The 22,168-nt window shown below is 36.6% G+C and overlaps 1 protein-coding gene across 1 annotated transcript; it reads left to right on the plus strand.

Moving 5' to 3' along the window:
* Nucleotides 1-28: 28 nt before the first annotated feature.
* On the plus strand, nucleotides 29-20,888 carry SLC35A3 (solute carrier family 35 member A3). The gene is made up of 8 exons (XM_062580862.1): nucleotides 29-95; nucleotides 11,926-12,130; nucleotides 12,451-12,605; nucleotides 12,686-12,808; nucleotides 13,975-14,146; nucleotides 17,617-17,735; nucleotides 18,246-18,379; nucleotides 20,792-20,888. Exons 2-8 carry the CDS (start codon nucleotides 11,944-11,946, stop codon nucleotides 20,880-20,882), a joined length of 981 nt encoding a protein of 326 aa, XP_062436846.1. The 5' UTR covers nucleotides 29-95; nucleotides 11,926-11,943; the 3' UTR covers nucleotides 20,883-20,888.
* Nucleotides 20,889-22,168: the final 1,280 nt, after the last annotated feature.

The following is a 22,168-nucleotide window of genomic DNA, read 5'->3' on the forward strand; positions in this document are numbered from 1 at the left end:
ACCGCGGCACCCGGAAACACCGGGGGGCCGGGCCGAGCCGAGCCGAGCCGAGCCGGCAGCGAGGGGCGAGCTGGGCCGCGGCCCGGGCCCTGCAGGTGGGAGGCCGGGGCCGGGCGCGGCGGGGCCCCGCCGGGGCCGCCCTGAGGCGAGCGGCGGGGGGCGGGGGGGAGGGGGCTGTCGGTGTGTGGGGGCCGCGGGGTGAGGGGAGGGCGGCGCTGGGGGACGTGTCTGCAGGTGGAGCGACTGGGGGGCGCGGCGGCGGTGGAGCCGCTGCGGGGGAGCTGCTGCCTGTGAAGTCGGGAGGGGATGAAGGTCAGGTTAACGGCTGCAGCGGGGTCGCTGACAGCTGCCGCTCGCCGCCCGGGTGCCTCCGAGGTGCCGGTGCTGGCGGGTGCTCTGCTGCGGTTGGTACGGCGCTGTGCGTGAAATTATCCGAAGTGCATGCCTTTGTAGCACCTCGGCTCTGTGCTGGGCTTTGTAAATTAGAAAGACAGTAGCAGTAATCAGAAGCTTACAGGTTAAGTCAGAAAACCAAAAAGTACAGAGATAAGGAATACAGTAAGATAAAATAACATATGTTGTGGAATAAACTGGAAGGTAGAGGATAAATGCCAGAAGATACTTCAAGTTGTATCACGTTTTAGTGAATCCTATAAATTATTTTGTAAATCAAAATGAGGAAGACTTAGAAACGAGGGAGAAGACTGAGATTGTTTTCTGCAGTGATAGGGGTGTTTTAGTTGAGATGTGAAGAACACAGGCAAAATCTTTCTAAAACTATGAGTACAGTAGTGGGGGAGCTTATCTGTCATGTTTGCCTCTGTATAGAAGTGTTCAGATCTGAGAAAACCCTCACTTTTCAAAGAACAAATGTGCAGGGAGACAAAGTGAGGATTAAAATAAGTATTGGTTGACATCCTGGTAGACTGCTTTTTCCCAAACGTGCAGTGCTGCCTTTCTCCGTAAGCGCTGCAAGTGACTGATTGGAACGTATGTGGACCTAGTGGGCCTGATCTGTTCAATTCTTCTCTACTGCATTATTGTATAGGACCTACTTCACAAAACCTCTCACTGTATAGACTCTATAGACTGTATAGACCCATGACACAGGCCTGTCTTTTATAAAAGAATGAGCAACATCAAATTTTTTAAAGGCTGCAGGGTGAGTTTGAAGCAGGTGATAGCTGTGGAGATACTGGTTTATGGTGACTTTTTCCTTTGGAAAACTGTAGTTCATGGTTGCCTTATATGTTCTTAGACATAGTGAGAACCCATGATAAAAATTACAATTCTGAAAGAGAAAGAGCCGTGGGTTAAGGAAACATGATGTTGTAGTTTGTAGAGGTAGAATGTGTGATGAAAGTGCAGCTTTTGGAAAAGGCTATGATTGTATTAAGTAGACTTTATTAAGAGCAACATATTATTAGGACAGGTTGTGTATTCTTAACATTAGCCCAATATTTTCCTTATGCCAGTTATGCTGCTGTTATTAAAAACAGGTACAAGGCTGGTGATCTTATATTTCCAGTGTCTAGGGGAATCAAATCACATGTATCTACTTAAAACAGGACCAGATTTGGCAATGTTAGGCAACACATCCTTGATCTTTGGAGTTTGCTAGATACAGTTATTCCTTTCTTAGTATTCTTGAATTATTTGCAGGCTGGGCTTATTCTTCATCTGATACTTGAGTTCAGGCCCATATGCATGCTGCTTTTGTAGACTGACTGTCTTCATAGGAGCTCAAGATGCTGCACAGCTGGATTATGTCAATAGAGGGTATCTCTGAAGGGGAAGAGGGGCTCTTAAGATCCAGCCTAAGAATGAATATAAGATGGTTAGGAGTTTGGATTTTTCTTGTTTGATATTTTGAACTTTTTTGTCTTATACTCAGACCCCTTCAATATATTATCTAGATGTCTAATTTTATTTGTAACTACTAGGTTTCTGAAAAAGCATCTACAGGCTTATTTATCTTCACTGTAGTGTCTAGTTTGTGTTATTCTATTCAAACTAGGTCACAGTGATTGAGGGTGGCTATACTGCCTCAAGTGTGCAGACTTGATTAGTAACTCATAAATTCTGTCAGTGTGAACTGTAGCTGAACCACCGCTGTATTCAATGTTCAATTTTTCAGCACCTTAATTCAAGCTACGTTAGTGGCTTGGTACATCTGCTGGAGTTGCATTAGGGCAATGTCTCATTTTATGCCCAGCCTGGTATTGTACTTATACATATGCTTGTGGAGGGGTGAAAACTTGAACTAAAACTGAGAACTGAATGAATTCTTGCTCCTGGAGTCTAAACGTGACTACCAGGATCTTTCTGTACTGAGATCTATACAATGAGCACAGTGTATGTACTGTTTGAAAAGAGAGAGGCAGTAAGGCAGGTTGTATCAAATTTCTATGCTGGCAGGCGGAGTTTGGCTCAATGACTGTTGTGTCAATATAAAACTATTGCACTACTGTGCACATACAGGCAGTCTTCATCTTGTAAGAAGTACTAGTGTTAGATTTAGTTCAGTGAGGGCCCGAGTTGCCTGAACACTGAAGGCTTATGTTTGGTAGCTGACTCTTGTGACGAGCAACTGTCCACAGGGAACTTTAAATGTCCCATTTAAAATTCACAATTTCCAACTTTTCCTATCCTATGTATAGATTAGAACTGTGAGACCATTTTTAAATAGATTTTTTCCAAAAAGCTTCTTCCCATTAAAAAAAAAAAAAAAAAAGCTTTGTGAGGTCATTAAAAAAAAAAAAAAAGATGTCTGCTTTCTGCTAGGTTTTTTGTAAACATGTAAGAAAACTTTACCTGAATCCCAGGCAACTTATAGCATTGTCTGAACTTTGACGTGAGTTAATATGTAATTGCGTTCCATTTGTTAGACTTGGCAATGTTGAAATTTCCTGATTGAGTGATATGCCAGCAGACCACTGATAAAGCTTCCTCTGAGCTTGGCAAAGGCCTAGGATTTTGGAGCAAAGTCGGAATCAACGAATGATTTCTTCTTATTAGTTGCATTTAAATGTGTAACTGGTCTGTGTGTAAATGCTGAATGGTATCAGCATGATTTTGAAAAGGGCAAGATAGAAGAATTGTGTTTAGGGAACTAAATAGCTGTGTTGGAGCAAGATCCATGGATTTTCTGCTGTGTTGTGCTTGATATCTTTGTCACGAAAATATTATTTTGAATGTAGTGATGTTCTTAATCTGTTTCACCAGTTAAGAATTTTTTTAATATAAATGGAGAAATTGGAAATACTGCCTTAACAAAACCTTCACTTGAAAACAAAACTTTCATTGTACCGTTTCTGCTAGGAGAGAAAGGAAAATCTTTGCTACAGGATTTGCTTTTAATAATGCTTCTGAAGAAGACTACAAGTAGTAAGAAAAAAACGTAGCTTTTTATATAGTGTACTTAATATGCGTTGTAAAGTGTCCAGCAAGGAGAATGAGTAACAGACTGAAGAACAAAAGAAAGAGCAAGGTAAGTTTAAAATGATGAAGTGACTTGCAGTGATTTAGATGAAAATTAAGTTGTCATGTGTTTGAGGAGGGACAGTTGACAAGGATAGTTCATGGGAAAGAACAGGGAAGAAACCTCTGCCAAATGTGAGGTAGATGGAACACATTAATAGAGATATTTTAAAATGAGTAGAATTTTGAGATTATCACCAATATTTACAACATTATTATGGTTTATAAAGATTTTACATAGATATGACCATGTGTTGGTAGGAAGGAAGGGTAGGGAAATGCATTGTTGAGTGACAGAAGTCCAAATTTGGCACTTTAAAAAAAAATACTAATCTGTATGTAAAATCCTGTTCAGAAACTAATTCAGCAGCACTTACTAGATCCTGAAAGGTCTGTGCATTCTCATTAACCATCTGGGTTATTAATTCCCATATGTAAAGTATGTTGTTGCATTAGATGCTACTTTTAGGTATGAAGAAGACTATACTGACTCTGATCGCTTCTTAAAGACGATTTACACAATAGAACTTCCCTCTGAGAAATGTATTTGCAGTGTGGTTGCAGTACAAGTCATATTTTATTTGTATATTATCCAGCACAGGGAAGAGCAGTGCCTATGCTACACTGTAGAAGGAAGAGACTTATAAAAGTAGACTCTTCAAGTTCAGTGAGCTAGCTCTTACTCCACCTTTCTTGTCCACTCTTCTTCCTGGTTGCCAGCTTCTTATTTTATTTGTCCACGTACAGCATCAGCAGTAGGCTCGTATTTCTTTTGAGAAACATGAAAACACAATTCTGTTTCTTTAATCTGGTGCCTTGTTTTCAAGGAGAATGCCCAGGAAGTGTGTCCATACCTGTTCCACTGGAATAAATTAGCATACTTGACTTTTCACGTATTTTTTTTCTTTGCATAAGGTAGACTCAATCAGTGTTTATTTTGTGGCAGATGTCAGACACAGAACTTGGTGTACTGGCACCTGGAACTTAATAAACTATGCCTTTGGGGTTTTTTTCTTTCTTTCTTCTAAGAGCCTGATTTTCTAATTCTGTTGAGCTTTATATTTTAACTAATGTGCAAGTGCCTTTTGTTTAAGCATTTTTATACTCTTAAAGAGTAAAATGAAATAGCAGCCAGCAATAGCAATAAGACCTGTAGTTCAACTTTTTGTTCTGAAGGACCATCAGCAGTGAGAATGTTTCACAGCTGAACTGGAAGGAATGCAGCTCAAATAATGCCACTACTTTGGAAGCATGATAATAGTATTTTTTTTATTATTATTATTTAACTTTGTTTGTAGGAGGGGAGGGAGGAGTAATGGTAGAAGTAGTAACTGTAGAAGTTATTTTCATGTCAAATCTTTTTGCAAATCAGTAGAAAGTAATACAAGCTTTAACTAAACTCCATAGCATATAGAAGGGCTTTATTTCACCATTTTCTATTACCTTGTATGCTTTTGCTCTCAATACAGTGCATCCCTAGGCCACTGTGGGAAGGCTTTTGCTTTTCTGCCTATGCAGAAACCTAGGTTCTGCCAGTGAGGTTTCAGTTGCAGAATGGGAGCTTGAAACAGCTGTTTTATGTTTTACCTTCTCTCTTTCATGAATTCCTCTGGTTCAATCTATATGGGCATGTTATTAAGATGTATCGGTGATAACTGTTAAACACACTTTGATTTGTAGACAGCATGACAAGAGATGCATGGGTAAACTATTTTACTTGACTTTTAAATTGCATCTTACTCTGAGAGGTGCTAGGTACCTCTAAGTAATAGTCCTTAAGTTCACTCTAATGCAGCCTGTCACATGTTTTTGTTAGCTTGTAGATAAAATACAAATGAATAGCAAGCATAACTTTTACTGTGGATTGCTCCATAAGATATGTGAATTTAATCTGTTCATTTGTACTCTTTCATGTGACTCACTGGAATTCACTATTAATTTATTTTTTAATTTTTAGTTCTGTCTATTTCTCTGGATAATGTATGGATCTTTTTGTTGTTGGATGCTGAATTCTTCAAGTTTTCTTTTATGTACTTGAGGTAGTGTTTCTCAAATTGGTGATGGCTTCTCTTGGGAATTTTCAGAAACTTAAGGAAAATGAAATTTAATTAATTTAATGAAAAGTGAGTCAGCTGCACTGGCTGTAAGAAGAAGTTTCTGTTAATTCAGGTTATATTAATGAAATACAAGGCAGAATGCTGAATGGTTTGGGATAATGAAAGAACTTTGTGTGATTGATGCACAAGAAATCCGGAGTTACATACGTGAAATCTGGATAATTTGTGCATGAACTGTAACCCAACTTCTTCATTATAATGTGTAAAAATGTAAGTCACCCTAATTTTAAAATATTTCCCTAAATCTAAAACAGGCTGATCAACTGAGATACTTTGTGCTAGAAAGTATCTGGTTCAACCTGAGTTGAACCTCACCATAGCGTGCTCACTTTATCTCAGTGTATTTGTATCGGCGTTGTGTGGAAAGGTGGGAGTGCCCGGACCAGGCCGGTGTGGTTGCTCTCTGCCCTTTAGTTCTTGCAGGGTGGTGTTAGGCTATAGTTGCTGAAAGGATCTCCAGAGTAAGCAGCATAACTCCAACCTCCTTTGGAAAATGTCAGAAGACTCTCTAGTCTCTGAGTTCTGACTAACAAGGTATTTCATTTTAAAATTGGAGCTTATTCGTATTTCCTTCCAGAGTTCTCTCTCCCGCTCTTTTTTTTTTTTTTTTTTTTTTTTTTTTTAAGTGTTTTGGATATCTCAAACTAAGTAGTTTTATCAGTAGGAGTTTTATAAGATCTCCTACAGGCTCAAATATAGAATAAATTCATAACCAAAAGCTTGATTTTGCACAAGGTTCTGTTACTGGTTATATAGGAGCTGAGAGGATCAATAATTTATACCATTAGATCTTTAAAAGACCAAGGTCTTAAGGTTAAGAAAAGTCTTATAATCTTGTTGTTATTACTCATGTCAAAAATGCTGTTAATATTAGCAAATTTTGTTCAAGAATAGATAGAGAAAATAAAATATAGAGAGTATATTTACTATCTGTTAAGCCAAGGTGATTATGTTTTCTTGGTCTGAGTTAATACATATGAAAACAGTGGAATTTACCAGTATTTTAGGAAGGAGAGTATAGGCATGATATAAAAATAAAACATAAAATACTAAATTTTAGCCTATTGTTGTGGAAAATTTGCTAAAGGAGATGAAAACCTGTAGATCAAAAATTAATTTCTTCTGTCAGAATGAATTTTATGAAATGGAAATACGTGATTTTCCACTTCAGGAAATCTGCTGCCTTTTAAAAGATATTTGTCAAACTTTGCACAACATGCTACTTTATCAGCTGAAACTATTGCTTCCTGTATATATTTTTCTGTGTTTCCTTATGCTGTAAAATCTTTACCAGATTCTTTTCCCATATACTTTTAAGGAGAATGATCTTTTTGATAGTATCTGTGTTTTATCCACCAACATTAACTGAAGTAAAATGTTACATGTAATGTAAATACCACCTTGGCTTAGTGCATGTTGACTTTCTGTATAGGCCTGCCCTTAAGCTCTTCCTCTGCCTTACATATTGCAGGCAGGGTGTATCTGCATGGTAGACTGACTAGGCAGAAGCAGGCTTTTTCTTAAACCTAGGGTAATGAGATGAGAGGGTAAGGAGCCTAGTAAAGTCACTGTATTAATGTGACTACTCCACTTCAAGTTTTTGAATTCACAGATGCAAATTTAAGTTGTGTATCTGTGCTTAGCGCTGTACTGTGTGGCACAGAGTACTGAGTAGTCTGTCCACTGGTCAGTAGGAAATCCAAGTCTGCGTGTAATCCTTTGTACAAGAAATATGACAAGAACTTTCATTTTCAGTATTGATTTTAAAACGATGGAAGTGCGGGCTATTACTGAAGGTTAGTTCATTTAGTGTATGGCTGCGCAGTCTGTTGCAAAGGGTATAGCAGAAACTTGTGGCTAGAAGAGCTGTTACACCTCTGCTGGTGGTAATCTGTAAATCTAAAGCTGCTGTGACACAACAGCTGATGACAGCTCAGCTGTTAAAGTTCTCTACTTGGCTGCTTTGCTGTATCCGGCTCCAGTTCGCACTGAGTTTTATGACATGATACGCAGCTGTTTTACGGGAGGGAAAGAGAGAGGGAAAGCTGATAAGGTATTGCATGTGCTTAGCAGAGGGTGGTTACTTGACTGAGATATATAGATTTCACAACTTCCTAGTTCCTACCTGATGAACCAGCATAATTCTAAGTGCAGCATGATTCCTGAAGCACTTGTTCTCTACAAGCCTATCTTGCTGAGCACTGATAAGAGAGCTTTTAAAGAATAAGGATTTCAGCTATTAAATGGGACATTTGGAGTCCCTTTTGTGTGAATTTTGAAAACTCTGACTCCGCTTTAGTGAATTCTGATAAAGAAATGCAGTGTTCTGCTGTTGACAGCTTTTTGAGACAAATTGTGTGACTTCGAAACTGCTTGATGAATAGGAGAAGATGGATTTGTGATTGGTCTGTGGAAGCAAGATTAAATTGATAATGTTACTGGGGGAAAGTTTTCTTTTTTTCTTTTTTTTTTTTTTTTTGAATTATAATTAGGATTGCTAGACATGACTACAACTCAAGATAGTGCTGTGGTATGTGTTTCTTAGAGCTTTGCTTTTTTTTTTTTTTTAATAAAACTGTTGTCTACTGGTATGCTTTGATGCTGAATATTTTGATAATTGCTCGTCCTAAATAAGCTTAGTGATGCATGTTTAAAATTGCATTTTAAGCTGCTTAGTAAATAGATGCTTGTATTATATGAACGTTATTTTCCGATACTGTGACCTATTTTGAAGGTTAAGGAATGGCTATATGAGAACTATGACATTTTGTAAAAACTCTTTGTCACCCTACAGGTTTGCTGAATACAGAAATGTGTGTGCATTCCCATTATTTGCATTTTGTTCAGAAGTAATTTGAAAATTGAAAAATGAAGAATTTAAAAACTTCATTATCTACAAGTGGGTTTTTTATGAAATTTAGCATTGTTCATCTTAGCAATCTGTTGCAATTTCTGTAGCCAGATTGTCAGTTCTTGATACTAAAAAATTAGGTAGATGGGACAGGTGGAAGGAATTGCTTGATCAGCTTGGCTCATGTATTGGCAATATTGGTCTTCTCCAGAGCATAGGCATGCCTTTTTTCTGAAGTTCACTTCTGTCTTTTCTCTCTGAAGTTTGTTTTTGTTTGTTTGTTTGTTTTTCTTTCCCTTTTTCTCCCTCTTTCTTCTCTGGTATTCCTCCAGAGGATATGATCTCTGACTTTTTCATTATCTGACTTTCTCTTTGTCCCTTGAGGGAAATCACTCTTTTCTTCTGTTTCTCCTCCTTGCTCTCAGCAAAGCTATCCTTCAAAAACTTCTCCTTGACGAACTGATATGCTCCTCCATTTTGTTCTTGGGGATGCATGATTCCACAGTTACCATCTTCATATAACAGGTTATTCCGTTAGAACCTATTCTTTGACAAATGTTAGTGAATCTTGAGTTTTGTCTGCAGTTTTCTTCTCCTTCATGTCTTTAAATCTCTTGATTTATACCATCCTCTGTGGTTGCATCTTTAATATTCATTTATTCTGTGAATTAAATGAGATCATAATTCATACAAAAATATCTTAAAAGTTCCTTAACTGAATCCTTGTGTGTTTCTGCATCCAGGCATCTTTTTCTCCTTTGCCAGTAGACTTTTAAAGAAGTCGTTGCAGCCATATAATTCTTGCTGTAAACATATTTATTGTGTAGAATACAAATATATGATTCATATTTTTGTGTCTGCCTATGATTCAAAGTTAGTTGCAGGTTACTGCAACATCTCATAAATATCCATGTCCATCTGACTTCATGTACTTGACTGGAGAAAATCTATCAAAGCTTAGAATCAAGATAAATGCAAGTCAAAAATATTTTAAATAATATGGCTCTCCGATCTCTGGGGGGAAAAAAAGGAATAAAAATAGATATAAAATACTTCTTGAGCTGGAGAAGTTCAAACAGTAAAAAAACAAAAAACAAACAAAAAAAAAACCAGCTTCAGCTGCAAATATTTAGCTGTACCAGCACATTGTTCAGGTGTATGCACAAAACTAGATAACTAGATAGTTTGGAGTAAAGATTTGTGCACCTGTAGATGTGCAGCATATGTAAGGACAGCTCTGGCTTCTGCATCCAGTAAGTACTGCATGTGCCAAGTATTACACTTCGGAGTTGAGAAAGGTAAGAGTTGTCTTGACTTGCCACTACTTTTCTTTTACTTGAAAACATGTTTGTGAATTTTTAGTTATTGATTTGTTTTTACTTTGACATCATAAAACATTGCTTTGTTACTGAATATTTAGGCAGCAAAGGAAGTCATTATTAATTTTACTTGGATAGCATTAATTTCTGTGTATATGGGATTTCTTCAAACTTAATGGGAAGAACAGCAGAAAATGAAGTAATATTCTGAATACCAGTGGTATGTTTTTGGATTTCCTTCTAATATATTGTGCGTCTAAAATGAGAATTGCTCTCTGCATTAATCTCATAAATTGGTGGCCAAAGATAAAGAAAGCCACGTCAACTTTATGAAAGTTCCTGGTAGAGATACACTCACTAATAAAGCTCTATCACCAGTAAGGGTTGTGGTGTAGTAAATGCATTGAGGCATTGCTCTTGTTAATCTGTATGTAGAGATAAGGTTTTATTTTCTACTTATATATGTCATTCAGTGACACTGAGTAGCTGAGTAGTAGGTTTTCCTCAGTGCTATTTCTGCTACTTGCTATTGTCTGTTTTCATTCTATATAGCAGACATGTCTAGGCATCCAGGGATGAGTTTCAAGAATCATTTTAGTCTAATACCTTCAGTAAGGAATAGCATGTCTCAAAGATACTCCAGCTGATCCTAGGGCTAGGGTATGCTTTACTTAAAATGCATAGAATAGTCCTGATAACTTTATTGTGACAATTTAGACTTGATGCTCTCTGCATCCATAAGTATAGTTAGAAAACTCAAGACATTCAAAAACTTCTGAAGCTGAAGTGCCGTGGACTATCTTACCAGTTACAATTGCTCTTGAATTGATATATTAAAAAGTGATTTAGGCAGCATTCATACATGCAGTGGGAGAACTCATGTTTCATTAAGATGTTTGGTCTGAGGTTGTTGATTTTGATTTGGATTTGTAACTTGTAATTGAAAAATGATTTTAAAATGCATATTATTTATGATTCTAACAAAAATTAACAATCTTGATGCTCTGTATACCCTTTGTTAGGCCACTATAGTAAGTTAATGCTTAAATTGTTGGTGAAAGGCAAATAGTCAACTTTGTGAAAGCTCGTGGTAGAGAGAATACTTTGCAGCTTTACTTGTGTAAGGTTTGTGATACACTCAGTGCAGTCTGAGAAAGTAGGTGCAGATCTGTATATGCAACTTCTGCTGAGTAGAACAAGCAGCAGGGCAGGAGTAGTGCTGTCACCTCTGCTGCCTCCCTAGCCCTTGTCTTCCTTCCCCACAACTCTACATTTCCTTCAACTTCAGATACAACTCTCATTTTAACTTAAAGCAGCCCAACCCTTACCATCTCTTGTGCTGGCACCTGGTAAGGCAGAGACTGCAAGCTGAAAAACTTTGGAGAGGCGGAAGAACAAGAAGTTATCCTCAGAGCAGAGAGAGTTCCTTGCGGTAGGGATGTGGGCTTTTCTTACTTCGAAGATGCTTTGAGCCTTCTCTTAAATAGAGAAATCCAAGATTGGTTGAACTTGGATGATTTCTTAATGTGAAACCAAACTGATTTCATGAAATTGGAAAACTAATTATCAGTTAGCATCCTTATTTGACTTTTTTATTACATATATATTTCAGTTAATTTCCTCTTTTAATTATCACTTCTCCCATTATTATAATATGGTTCCACATTTGTTGTGATATTGAAAAATGTTTTTAAAGTTAATACCAGATTGTTTGTTGTTCTTACCAGATCTTTGGGCATGAAAATAACTGATTATTCATAACTAGTTTGTTGCAATTCTGACTGTTACATAGACTGTTCCTCTTCTGCTTATTTTAAGTATCAAGGTGTCTGTTCCCCTCTGGATTCAACTTTAAAATATGTTTGTCAGTACACTGTGTGAAGATATGGACCATTGTCTCATCTTTTCCATATAATAAGGATTATTCTTCTAAAGACCTTTTTTTTTAAAAAAAAAAAAGGTGAAAATTGTCATGTTACATATGACCTTCTAATTTGATTTTCTAGTAACTTGTTTTGAAGTAGTAAATAGTCACTCTTTTGGTATTTATTTTGCTTTGCTGGCTGAGTTCCCTGGAAACTTTTTTAATATGCTGATTCTTAACGGAAATTTCTATCACACTTTTAAGTATGTGTTTGGATTTTTTGTTCTGTTTCAGGAAAGCAAAAGTCAAGAAATGTCTACCAATTTAAAATATCTTTCCTTGGGCATCCTGGTTTTTCAGACCACAAGTTTAGTTTTGACCATGCGTTACTCTCGGACATTGAAAGAAGAAGGACCTCGTTACTTATCCTCCACCGCAGTAGTTATTGCTGAACTTCTGAAGATTTTGACCTGTGTTTTATTGGTCTACAAAGACAGTAGTATGTGTCAAATTTTGTACCAAGTAATTTTCCTAACTAATGCTTTTGTATTGTAGTATTTTACCTAAAATATTTAGAATGATCGTAGTTTTGGTATTCAAGGCTACAGCTAGACATTTTGCAGGCAATTCCTTTTTTAATATAGGACCTTTATGAAAGCCAAACAGATAATCTAGTATTTTGAGTTTTGATAGCTATGATTGCTATGAAAAGGGGTCAATAATTTTAAAGAACAGAATATAACTATCTTTGGGGTTTTGCAGGGGAGGAAGGGTTTACATTTAGTGAATATCTGTTCCTTTTATTATTTCTTTGGGTAGAGTGCAATTTACGGACTCTGAACAGAGTGCTGCATGATGAAATCCTCAACAAGCCCATGGAAACTCTCAAACTTGCTATTCCATCAGGAATTTACACTCTTCAGAATAACTTGCTGTATGTAGCATTGTCAAACCTAGATGCAGCCACATATCAGGTATTGTATATTTGGATTTATTTGCAGGTTTCAAACAAAACCATGAATATTGTGGTGATAACTGTTTCTGTTTTTTTTAGGTTACATATCAACTTAAAATTCTTACCACAGCATTGTTTTCTGTGTCCATGTTAAACAAGAAACTGGGTGTATACCAATGGCTTTCATTAGTAATCTTGATGACAGGAGTGGCATTTGTGCAGGTAAATATTAACATATGGTTTGTATTTATTTAATATGTTTCTTTAAGGAACATGAATTTCTGTAATGATTGTACAGCTTCCTGATTCTGCCAGCTGCGCACCAAAACTAGTGTATGCCTAGGAGTTACAAATCACAACTGGTCAAGGCTAGAGAATGCCAGATATGGCTCACAGGCAAAAGGTGACACCTCTTTGCAGTCCCAGTGCTCCACTGTGGAATGAGATGGCATCCAGAGCAACCTGACAATCATGGAGATAGCAATATTTACTAGCACGCTTCTGACGTCAAGGATTTGCATTCCCAGACCTTCTGTGCCAGCACAGGCCTGCTGCTTGTCTTGTGACGTGTTTTCAGCATGGCAAATTCATTTGAATTTGTTCAAGAGGCAAATTTGGCCTCTGTTCTAAATTGATAAAGGTACAGCAGTTCATGCTTTTCAGAGAGCAGGATCGTGAGAATAGAGACTGTTCTAAGCATTGTTAGCATATTTCAGGAATTTTTATTTAAAACGTAAAAAGTAAATTCTACATATTAAATTTTAAATAACTTTTAAATTTTGTAATTACAAAATTCAAACCCCAAAATTCTGATAGTAATTAGGAAACTCTTCAGTATGTTTTCGTCCACAGGATTGCATTTTGCTCTACAAGCATTAAATATATGGTGAGATTTAGCATCACAAAATTCAGTTTATTTTAGTTCTCTGCATAATCACTAAGGAGAGGCACATTCAAATGACAGTTCATCCTCTTTTAAGACCGCTAGTTTGAGTGGTTTTCTGAGTGGACCTACCTTCGATAGAGAAAAGGTAGGTAATTTTCAAATGGCAGAAGTCAGTTACTGTGCATCACCAGGATAAAAGTCATCCTGGGACTGAGAAACAGTGCCAGCTTATGAAACATGTTGGATAAAATCCTGGGCCTGTGTAAGCTAATGGGAATTCTCTCAGTTAAGGCCTAATTTTACTCCCTACTAAAATGTAGGAAGAAAAATTGTGGCTATGCAGTTCTTCAAAAATATGTATGGTGCGAAATATAAAACTGTACTAGCATATGATTGTCTGTATTTATTAACTGTTACTGTTGCTAGAAAACAAACTTACATTTTATAAATGGTCGTGACTTAATTGTGTGAGTGAAGTTTGTGTAACTGTTTTTGCATCCAGTGGCCTTCAGACTCTCAAGCAACAGCTGCTAAGGAACATTCAGCAGGATCTCAGTTTGTAGGCCTGATGGCAGTTCTTATAGCATGCTTTTCTAGTGGATTTGCTGGGGTTTATTTTGAGAAAATTTTAAAGGAAACTAAACAGTCTGTGTGGATCAGAAACATTCAGCTTGGTAAGTTTGAATTTAGTCATCTCTTAGAGCAATATCACATTCAAAAGAATTAAGATAAATGTGCAGAAAACATCTATAAAAATATCAGACATTTTGGTGTTCTGCATAAATGCATTTTTTTTTTAAGCTTGGAGTATTGTGAACTCTGCTAGCTGGAATTTAAGAATCACTTTTTGATCTCAACCTAGTTCTTGATTTAACTTGATTATTGAGTATTTGTAAGTTCATATAGAATCGGTTCATTGAATTTGTATTTAAGATGCACTATGGAATGTCTTATGCAGGATTTTATGCATCCCTTGTATTTAAAAATGATTGTCTTTTAAACAAACTCATTTAAATTCATTTATATTTATGTGTGTGTGTGTATGTATATGTATGTATATATGCAATAGTATTAATTCAGTTTTTTCTTACATAGATTTCAAAAGTACTGGCAATTTATCTGACAAATTTTTGGAAAATGCAGGAGCATTAAAAAAAAATGTGTTTCTAAATCAGCATTTTGAGACATTTTATTATTTTTTTTTCTCTTATACCTGGTAGACAATTTTTATAGGTTGGCATTTTTAATATCAACTAGGGGGAAAAACCCTACTTCAGCTAAACAAAGCTGAGGTAACGACTTGTGATTATTTCAGTGCAAAGGTCAGGGCTAGGAGCCTTAGCTACTGTGCACTTCCTGATAAAGGGAATAACTTCTACTTTTGTAGTCCTGGGTCTAGAAGACCTAGACATTAATAGTGGCAGAATTGGTCCCTTTTCTTGAATGGGCTTTTCCTCACCTCAAAGCAATCTTGCCCAATTTATGGGGTTGGAAATCCCACAGCAGCAATGTTCTTCTGTTTGGGGGGGGGGGGGTATGCGTGTGTGTGTGTGTTCCTCTTTTTGCATAACTAATTGTTGGAGTTGCCCTTCTTGCTTGAATGGATTCCCTCTAGTCTTTCCTTGTAGGCAATAATTACATTTACTCTATATTTAAATAAATACTTTTGGCAATATTTGAACTTTTTAACATCTGGGTACAGACTCTTGATCAAAATGTATGATTAAAGGCAAGATTTTTTTCCCCTTTTTTTTTTCCTGTTGCTATATTTTAATTATGAATGGTTTCACTTACCGTGGAGAGCTGTTTTGATTATGTTTTAATGCATTTACATGTCTGTAATATTTTTGAAACTTGAGGGTAGAGAAGGGAATCCAAACTTCTACTTACTAACTGCTAATATGCATTGAACTCTGTATATTTAAATGAACGTTTCTTGTGTGGGATGTCTGGAGGACATTCTGTCCTTCACTGGAAGGACAGCTGGCTGGGGTTTGGTCCAGTATTTGAGGCAGGATTTGATGCTGGGTTGGAACTATAATGTAAAATCTGTGCCAAGGAAAGCCAAGAGCAGGAGCAGAGGGAGTGTATTTGCGCTGGAAGCCCGACGGCGCTTGGCCTCACGCTCTTGTGGCCATTTCCACCCCGCCTAGCCAGAGCCAGCTACCCTGACTCCCATATCTTTCACTCACCTCTTTTTATAGCCCCATGTACTTATTTGCCATGTCATTTGAATGGCTTTGAATTTGGAACAGGTGAAAAGCAAAACTCAAGTATGAATACTTGCTCCTTTCAAATACGGGCTGCCAGTCCAAATAACTGTGGAGTGAGGCTGACTACCTCAGCTATTATTATTCTGAATTTCCGTGCTAAAAACACTTTGGCACATGATAATGCAATTATCTGAAACAATTTCCAAATAAATTTTCATAATCTTTGAAAAATCAATGATCTCCTACAAAACACTCTTCAGACTTTTCTACAGTGTGCAAAAATATGTATGAAATCAAATCAGTTTGCCTGTTTGATGAGTGACCAGGTCATGTGTTGAATATTCCAGTAATTGCTTTGTGAAAAGGAGATCAAAACAGATTAACTGTTAACATAAGGGTAGTTACTGCCTAAGGGTACCTTACTGCTTAAGGTAGTTTGTAACTGAGGTTGTGCGGTATGAAAGCATAAATGTGATAGTAGTGAGAATCAAATCACTTTATTTTTTTTAAGGGGGGGACATTTTTACTTTTTCAGTGATTTTATTTGTCTCAATACAGACTAGTAGAATCTGTTTCCTAAGAGGTTTGCTTTCAGTTGAGAAATGAAAAATAATTTTAGAAAACACTTTAAAATATGATACCACAATTTCAAAAATACTTTAATGTTTCCTTTCTGCAAGTGCAAAGTACAGTTACCCACTCAAGACAATGTATCATTCAGGAGCAAGTCTGCAAGTGACAGTTTTTATTTAGTTTGAAACAATGCCCTTCTTTTCAGATGCAAAGAAATACAGTGAAAATAAAGGTCAGTTTTTCACAGAAGTTCAGTCATAGAAGTTCCCCCCTCCCTTCCTGCTTAGGGCTAGAGCCTCCATCAACCATGGAGGAGCCTGAGGGAGTTAGAAACAGTTTTCCATCTTCTAGAAGCACACTTATACCAAGTAAAATTTACCCGAGCTTTTTTTTTTTTTTTTTTTTTTTTTTTTTGACAAGGTTAAGGCTCTAATGGTAAATACCCATTGTGCTGGAGACTGGATCTGAGGAATCGCACTTCCCAGATTTCTGTCTGAACTAGCAGACCTGCAAGACCTTCTCTTGTTATGTCAGTGACCATCTCCTCTGAAATCTTACCCTGTTTTTCTCTCCAAAATATACTGTGACTTCAGGGCTATGAAGATGATCAGAGGGCTGGAGCATTTGCCCTGTGAGGAACGGCTGTGAGAGCTGGGCCTGTTCAGCCTGGGGAAGGGAAGGCTCGGGGGGGGGATCTTATCAATGTGTACAAGTACCTGAAGGGAGGGTGTCAAGGGGATGGGGACAAACTCTTTTCAGTTGCCCCGTGTGACAGGACAAGAGGCAACAGGCAGAAACTGAAGCACAGGAAGCACAGCCTGAACGTGAGGGGGAATTTCTTCAGTGTGAGAGTGACGGAGCACTGGACCAGGTTGCCCAGAAAGGTTGTGGAGTCTCCTTCTCTGGAGATACTCAAGGCCTGCCTGGATGCAACCCTGTCTACCATGCTCTAGGTGACCCTGCTGAGCAGGGAGGTTGGACTAGATGATCTCCAGAGGTCCCTTCCAACCTTACTGATTCTGTGATTTTAAGGTCGTGACTAGTTTCAGGAGAACTGAAACTGTGTTTAAGTCAGTTTGACTATATACCATAAGCAAAAATCAACCCATTCCAGTAGGAAGCAATGTAAGATAAGTATATAACAATGTCCTAATGGAGACAAAGTTGTTCTAGGTATGGAAACTTATTTTTAAAAGAGAGTTTTTATCTGAACATTGATTGCATTTAAACGTGATGGTATTACAAAGGTCAGTCATTTTTTAAAACTTTACATGGGTGAGCAGACCTTGATGACAAGGAATCTGCTTGCATGTTTTTTTCATCTGCAGCTTTTGAATCAATCGATCTTTCACTTTCAGGATTTTTTGGTAGCATATTTGGACTGATGGGTGTATATATTTATGATGGAGAACAGCTGTCAAAGAATGGATTTTTTCAAGGATATAATAAACTCACTTGGATAGTTGTCATTCTGCAGGTAAGATATCTAATTTCACATATTTCTGTGAAGACACTTGGGATTTACTCTTCTATAAAAAACAGGGGAAACTAATGTTTGCCCTTAAAGCTACTGAGAATTCTATATTCAAAAGTCTGGTTCATCACTATTAGAATAATGCTCTAAATAGATAAAAATCTGTTAAACTTTGAACAAATATTATGATTAAGTATTGTGCAGAATAAAAGTATGTGATTTTTTTTAATATTAAAAAAGATATAGAAAATATGTGTACTTCCTTCTGTGGCTGAAAATATATATGTAAGCATTTTCCACTAATTTAATATTGGTAATATCAATGATTTCTTTGTTGGAGAATGAAGAACTCCGCCAATAGTTACCCTCAACAGTACATATCTGTAACACATGAAATAAATGTAATGCTCCTGGAGACAGACAAAAGCTTTTCCTAAAGTAAGTGCATGTTGTTAAAATAGATGCTCACGCTGAAATTGTTGGTTTGCAAATCTGAACCTCAGTCTTTTTCAGGCACTTGGAGGCCTTGTGATTGCTGCTGTTATAAAATATGCAGACAACATTTTAAAGGGATTTGCAACATCTCTCTCTATTATACTGTCAACACTGATTTCATATTTCTGGCTGCAAGATTTTGTCCCTACGAGGTAAGAGTTTTTTAATGTGCACTGATTTTTTTTTTTTCAGTACTTACCAGATTACCAGATACAAGTGCAAAAAGAAATAAAAACGGTCAATCCAAGCTACAGTTCATAAAAGGCTTAGATTAAACATTAATGTAAATTATAGCATATTATAACAGTAAACTTTTATGCTTACATTTTGCAGTACAGATGGTAAGGTTTAGTTTTCTCTAAGATCTGTTCCCCCGTAGGTCAGGAATGATTGAGCATCTCCTCTCAGTTTTTGATGAACTACTTTCTTACTGCCTCTGTGTTTTAGTTTGCTTTTCCTTTCTCTCTCTCTCTCTTTTTTTTTTCTTAACCATTTGTTCTTTATGTACCCAGATCTCTTTTCCTCTCTACACATTCTCCCTCTGCTTGTGCAGCTTGTACTTTTCTTTGTTGTAGTTGGCCTTGTTCTAACCCTGTTTTCACCCTGTCTCCTCATTTTTGTTTTCTGGGTCTTTACTTTGCTTTTATGATGAAGCCACTTCTCTTTAGCTCTGATACTTGGCTGGCATGGGTATGGCTCTGCACTTTGAACCAGACTCACTCCTACTGGCTCTTCTGGAAAAGGCTGTGAAAAAGAGATTGCCCATCTCTAGTTTTCTCTTTGTCCTCTGAATGGACTTATCTTCCACCACTCATCTTGTCACAAGATGTGTTATGGCTGAATAGCAATAGGGATCTTTCTGTATGGCTTTTCATCCAATCTCAAAACAGTCTCTGAAAGAGATAATTCCAATCAGGTAAATGTGGAAATTATACCACAGGGGTTAGTTGCCCAAGGATGTCCAGTAGTCCAAAGTCTTTTTTTTTTCTAAAACCAATTCCATATTTATTAATTAAAATATTTAACCAAGAAAGAGGGAAAAAGTAGTATATGCTTCCAGTCCTAGTACACTGTAACCTGACATTTTGTGAATCTGAATTTAGTAGCTATGTGCACTGCTGTTTTATACATTAATAGATTCTGAAATGATTAACTTTTATTTTGGCAGCACATGTTAACGCATGGAGTATAAAAGTTATGTGCCCACTTTCAGATACATTAATAGGACTATTGTTGCTTTTAATAGACCTAGATACGCTATGCATACTCAAAGTATAAAAATATTTTGAATAATTTTGATAATTTTATTTCTGACACAAACTTGTTTCTATCTAAAAGTAGTATTTGCAAAGTTTGCAGGAGTTTATTTTTACATGCAAAAAAAAAGGAGTTAGAGCAACTATTGTTGTTCTAACAGCATTTTAGATTTAAGACTTTAGATTAGAAGTAGTTGACACTTGTCCTGTTTAACAAAAACAAATATGGAATGTGATTTAAGAATTTGTTGTGTTCAATTGGAAATTAATAAGTAACTTGCTAGCCCCGACAAGCATGCTCAAGACAGAAACATTGGTAAATAATTAAATGAGATGGAGCCAAGTAGCAGCATGCAAAACTTGGCTTTTTCTCATTTAATAAAACTTGATTAATTAGAGTTGTTAATCAGAATCTTTATTCTGTTGCTTACGTACATTAAATTTATTTGAGCAGAAAATCACTGTTTCATTTCAACAAACATTTCTGATTGTGATAATAGATATAAGTACCTAAGTGCTCGAACATATTACAGTGAAACATGAAATAAGTTAGCTGTGTTCTCTGAAGGCTTATCATATAATGCACCACTGTTCTCTATTGTTTGATTTAGAAAATCAAATTGTTAATATTAGCAAATCTTTTTAAAGGGGTTCTTCTCTAAAATGTGCATTTATTGTCTAATGGACTTGGATATTTTATTTCAGACCTGTAGTTATCTAAATTACTGTGAAAGGCCCTTATGTTTCAATACAGAAGATGCCTTTATTGTATAAATATTTATATATCTGTCATATTAGCTCAAAAAATAAGATTTACTGACTTGCAGACTGCTTCTTGGGAAGCAGTGATTTCTTTTGACACAAATTTCAGAATTCTAAGCAAACTCTGACACAGTACACATAATACATTAAAAATGGTTAGGTAACCACAATAGTTGCACTTCTTTAGCTTCTGCTTGCATTTTGCATAGTGCTTTGGTCAAAAGAAAGAAAATAATATTGGTTTGGTTATTCCTTTGGCAGTTGCTTCATGAAACTATATTTTGGTTTCATTTTCAGAATGTCAATAAAATGTTACATTATTTTGCTTACTTATGGATGCAGTTTTGTTAATTCCTTTCAATTTTTTCTCGTATCATTCTCCAAGAAAATAAGGCAAAGTATTTCATTCATTATAAATTTGACAAAAACAATTTATCCTGATTATATTGTCATAGCAAAAATGTCCTTTCTTTTAAATTGTATTACCTAATAAAATTTCATCAATTAAAAACAGCTAACTTTTTTTTCCCTCTCTATTCTATTCAGCGTCTTTTTCTTTGGAGCCGTTCTTGTAATAGCAGCTACATTCCTATATGGTTATGATCCAAAGCCTGCAGGAAATCCCATTAAGGCATAGCAGACTTCCTTACCAGCCTGCTTCTCATGATCGTGTGTTGGGTGCCTCGCTGACAATGGCTTGTGGGAGATGGCGTTGTGCACTGGAGGGAAAGAATTACTACACTGAATCTAATGAAGAAGGGCTTATGAGTAATTTGAACAACCAGAGGAGTTAAAGATGGATGATAATACTGTATGTAACTAATGAAAAAAATGGCAGGGGAAAGCCCAGTGCAACTTGCTAATAAAAACTTGAAGGGAACAAAAAGTTTCCAAGAAACTGTAATTAGGAATGTTTACAGCTTCAACCTGGGATTGCATCAGAAGAATTTACTGTTTTGACTGCTGCAGAAATGTCCTATGCACTCTTTGAAAGAGCACATGACAACATTGTCAGATTGTATGTTTTTGCAATTTGACTATATTTAATCTTAGTAAATATCTTTTTAACTGTCCACTTACATGAAATCAACTGCATCATAGTTCTAAAGTGATGGTTCTAATTAGATTTTCTTTATTAAACTGTGAAAATTGAAATATGATTGAAAGACCTTTTCACAATATCAAATATTTTTTAGAAAGCTGAAGTCTGTATTCTGTTGCATGTATAAAACTACTGTGAGAATGTTAACATTCTCACCTAAGTACACAAAGGGAGAAATTCAGAGTGAAAGCTAGAAGTCTGTGACAATACTCCAGCCTTCCTCAGGATGGCCATTAGTGTTCCTGAGGACCCAATAACCCTATGAGCACGGACCAGAGGTTACTGCAGGAACCTCGCACTACGGTTAGGGTTGGGATGGAGTGCTTGCTCAGATGCAATGTTCATTCCTTGATTTTTTTATTTTTTTAATTGATTATAAATCAGCTTGTTTGTAGAACCTTTAAAGTAGTTTTTATGCTTTAAATATCCTCTGGGATTTTTTTTTAACTACAATTTTTTAAAAGGCCAATAAATGCGTTACTGTTGTCTGTAACAGCTCCATTTGGAGCCATTACAGTGTATCATCTATATGCTGTACTGTACTTTATTACAGAGGATTTTTTTTTCTTTAAGTGTTGTTTACTCATGAACTCTCCAAGGCTCTTTCAGTACATTTGTACGCAATGGCTTAATTAGAGTCCTTGAGCCAACAGACCAAAGTGGGTTCTCTAGAGCTATTCAATCTAGCGGTGGAATTACTTAATGGAAAAGTAATTTATTGTGCAATAGGTTAACATAAAAGCATGCTGTCCTTTTGTTTTGGACAAAAACATCCCCCCAAAACCTAGATCCGATCAGGCTGTTAAAAACAATTTGCTTGT

The sequence above is a fragment of the Rhea pennata genome, chromosome 8, assembly GCF_028389875.1.
Source record: "Rhea pennata isolate bPtePen1 chromosome 8, bPtePen1.pri, whole genome shotgun sequence".
NCBI classification, from domain to species: Eukaryota; Metazoa; Chordata; class Aves; order Rheiformes; family Rheidae; genus Rhea; species Rhea pennata.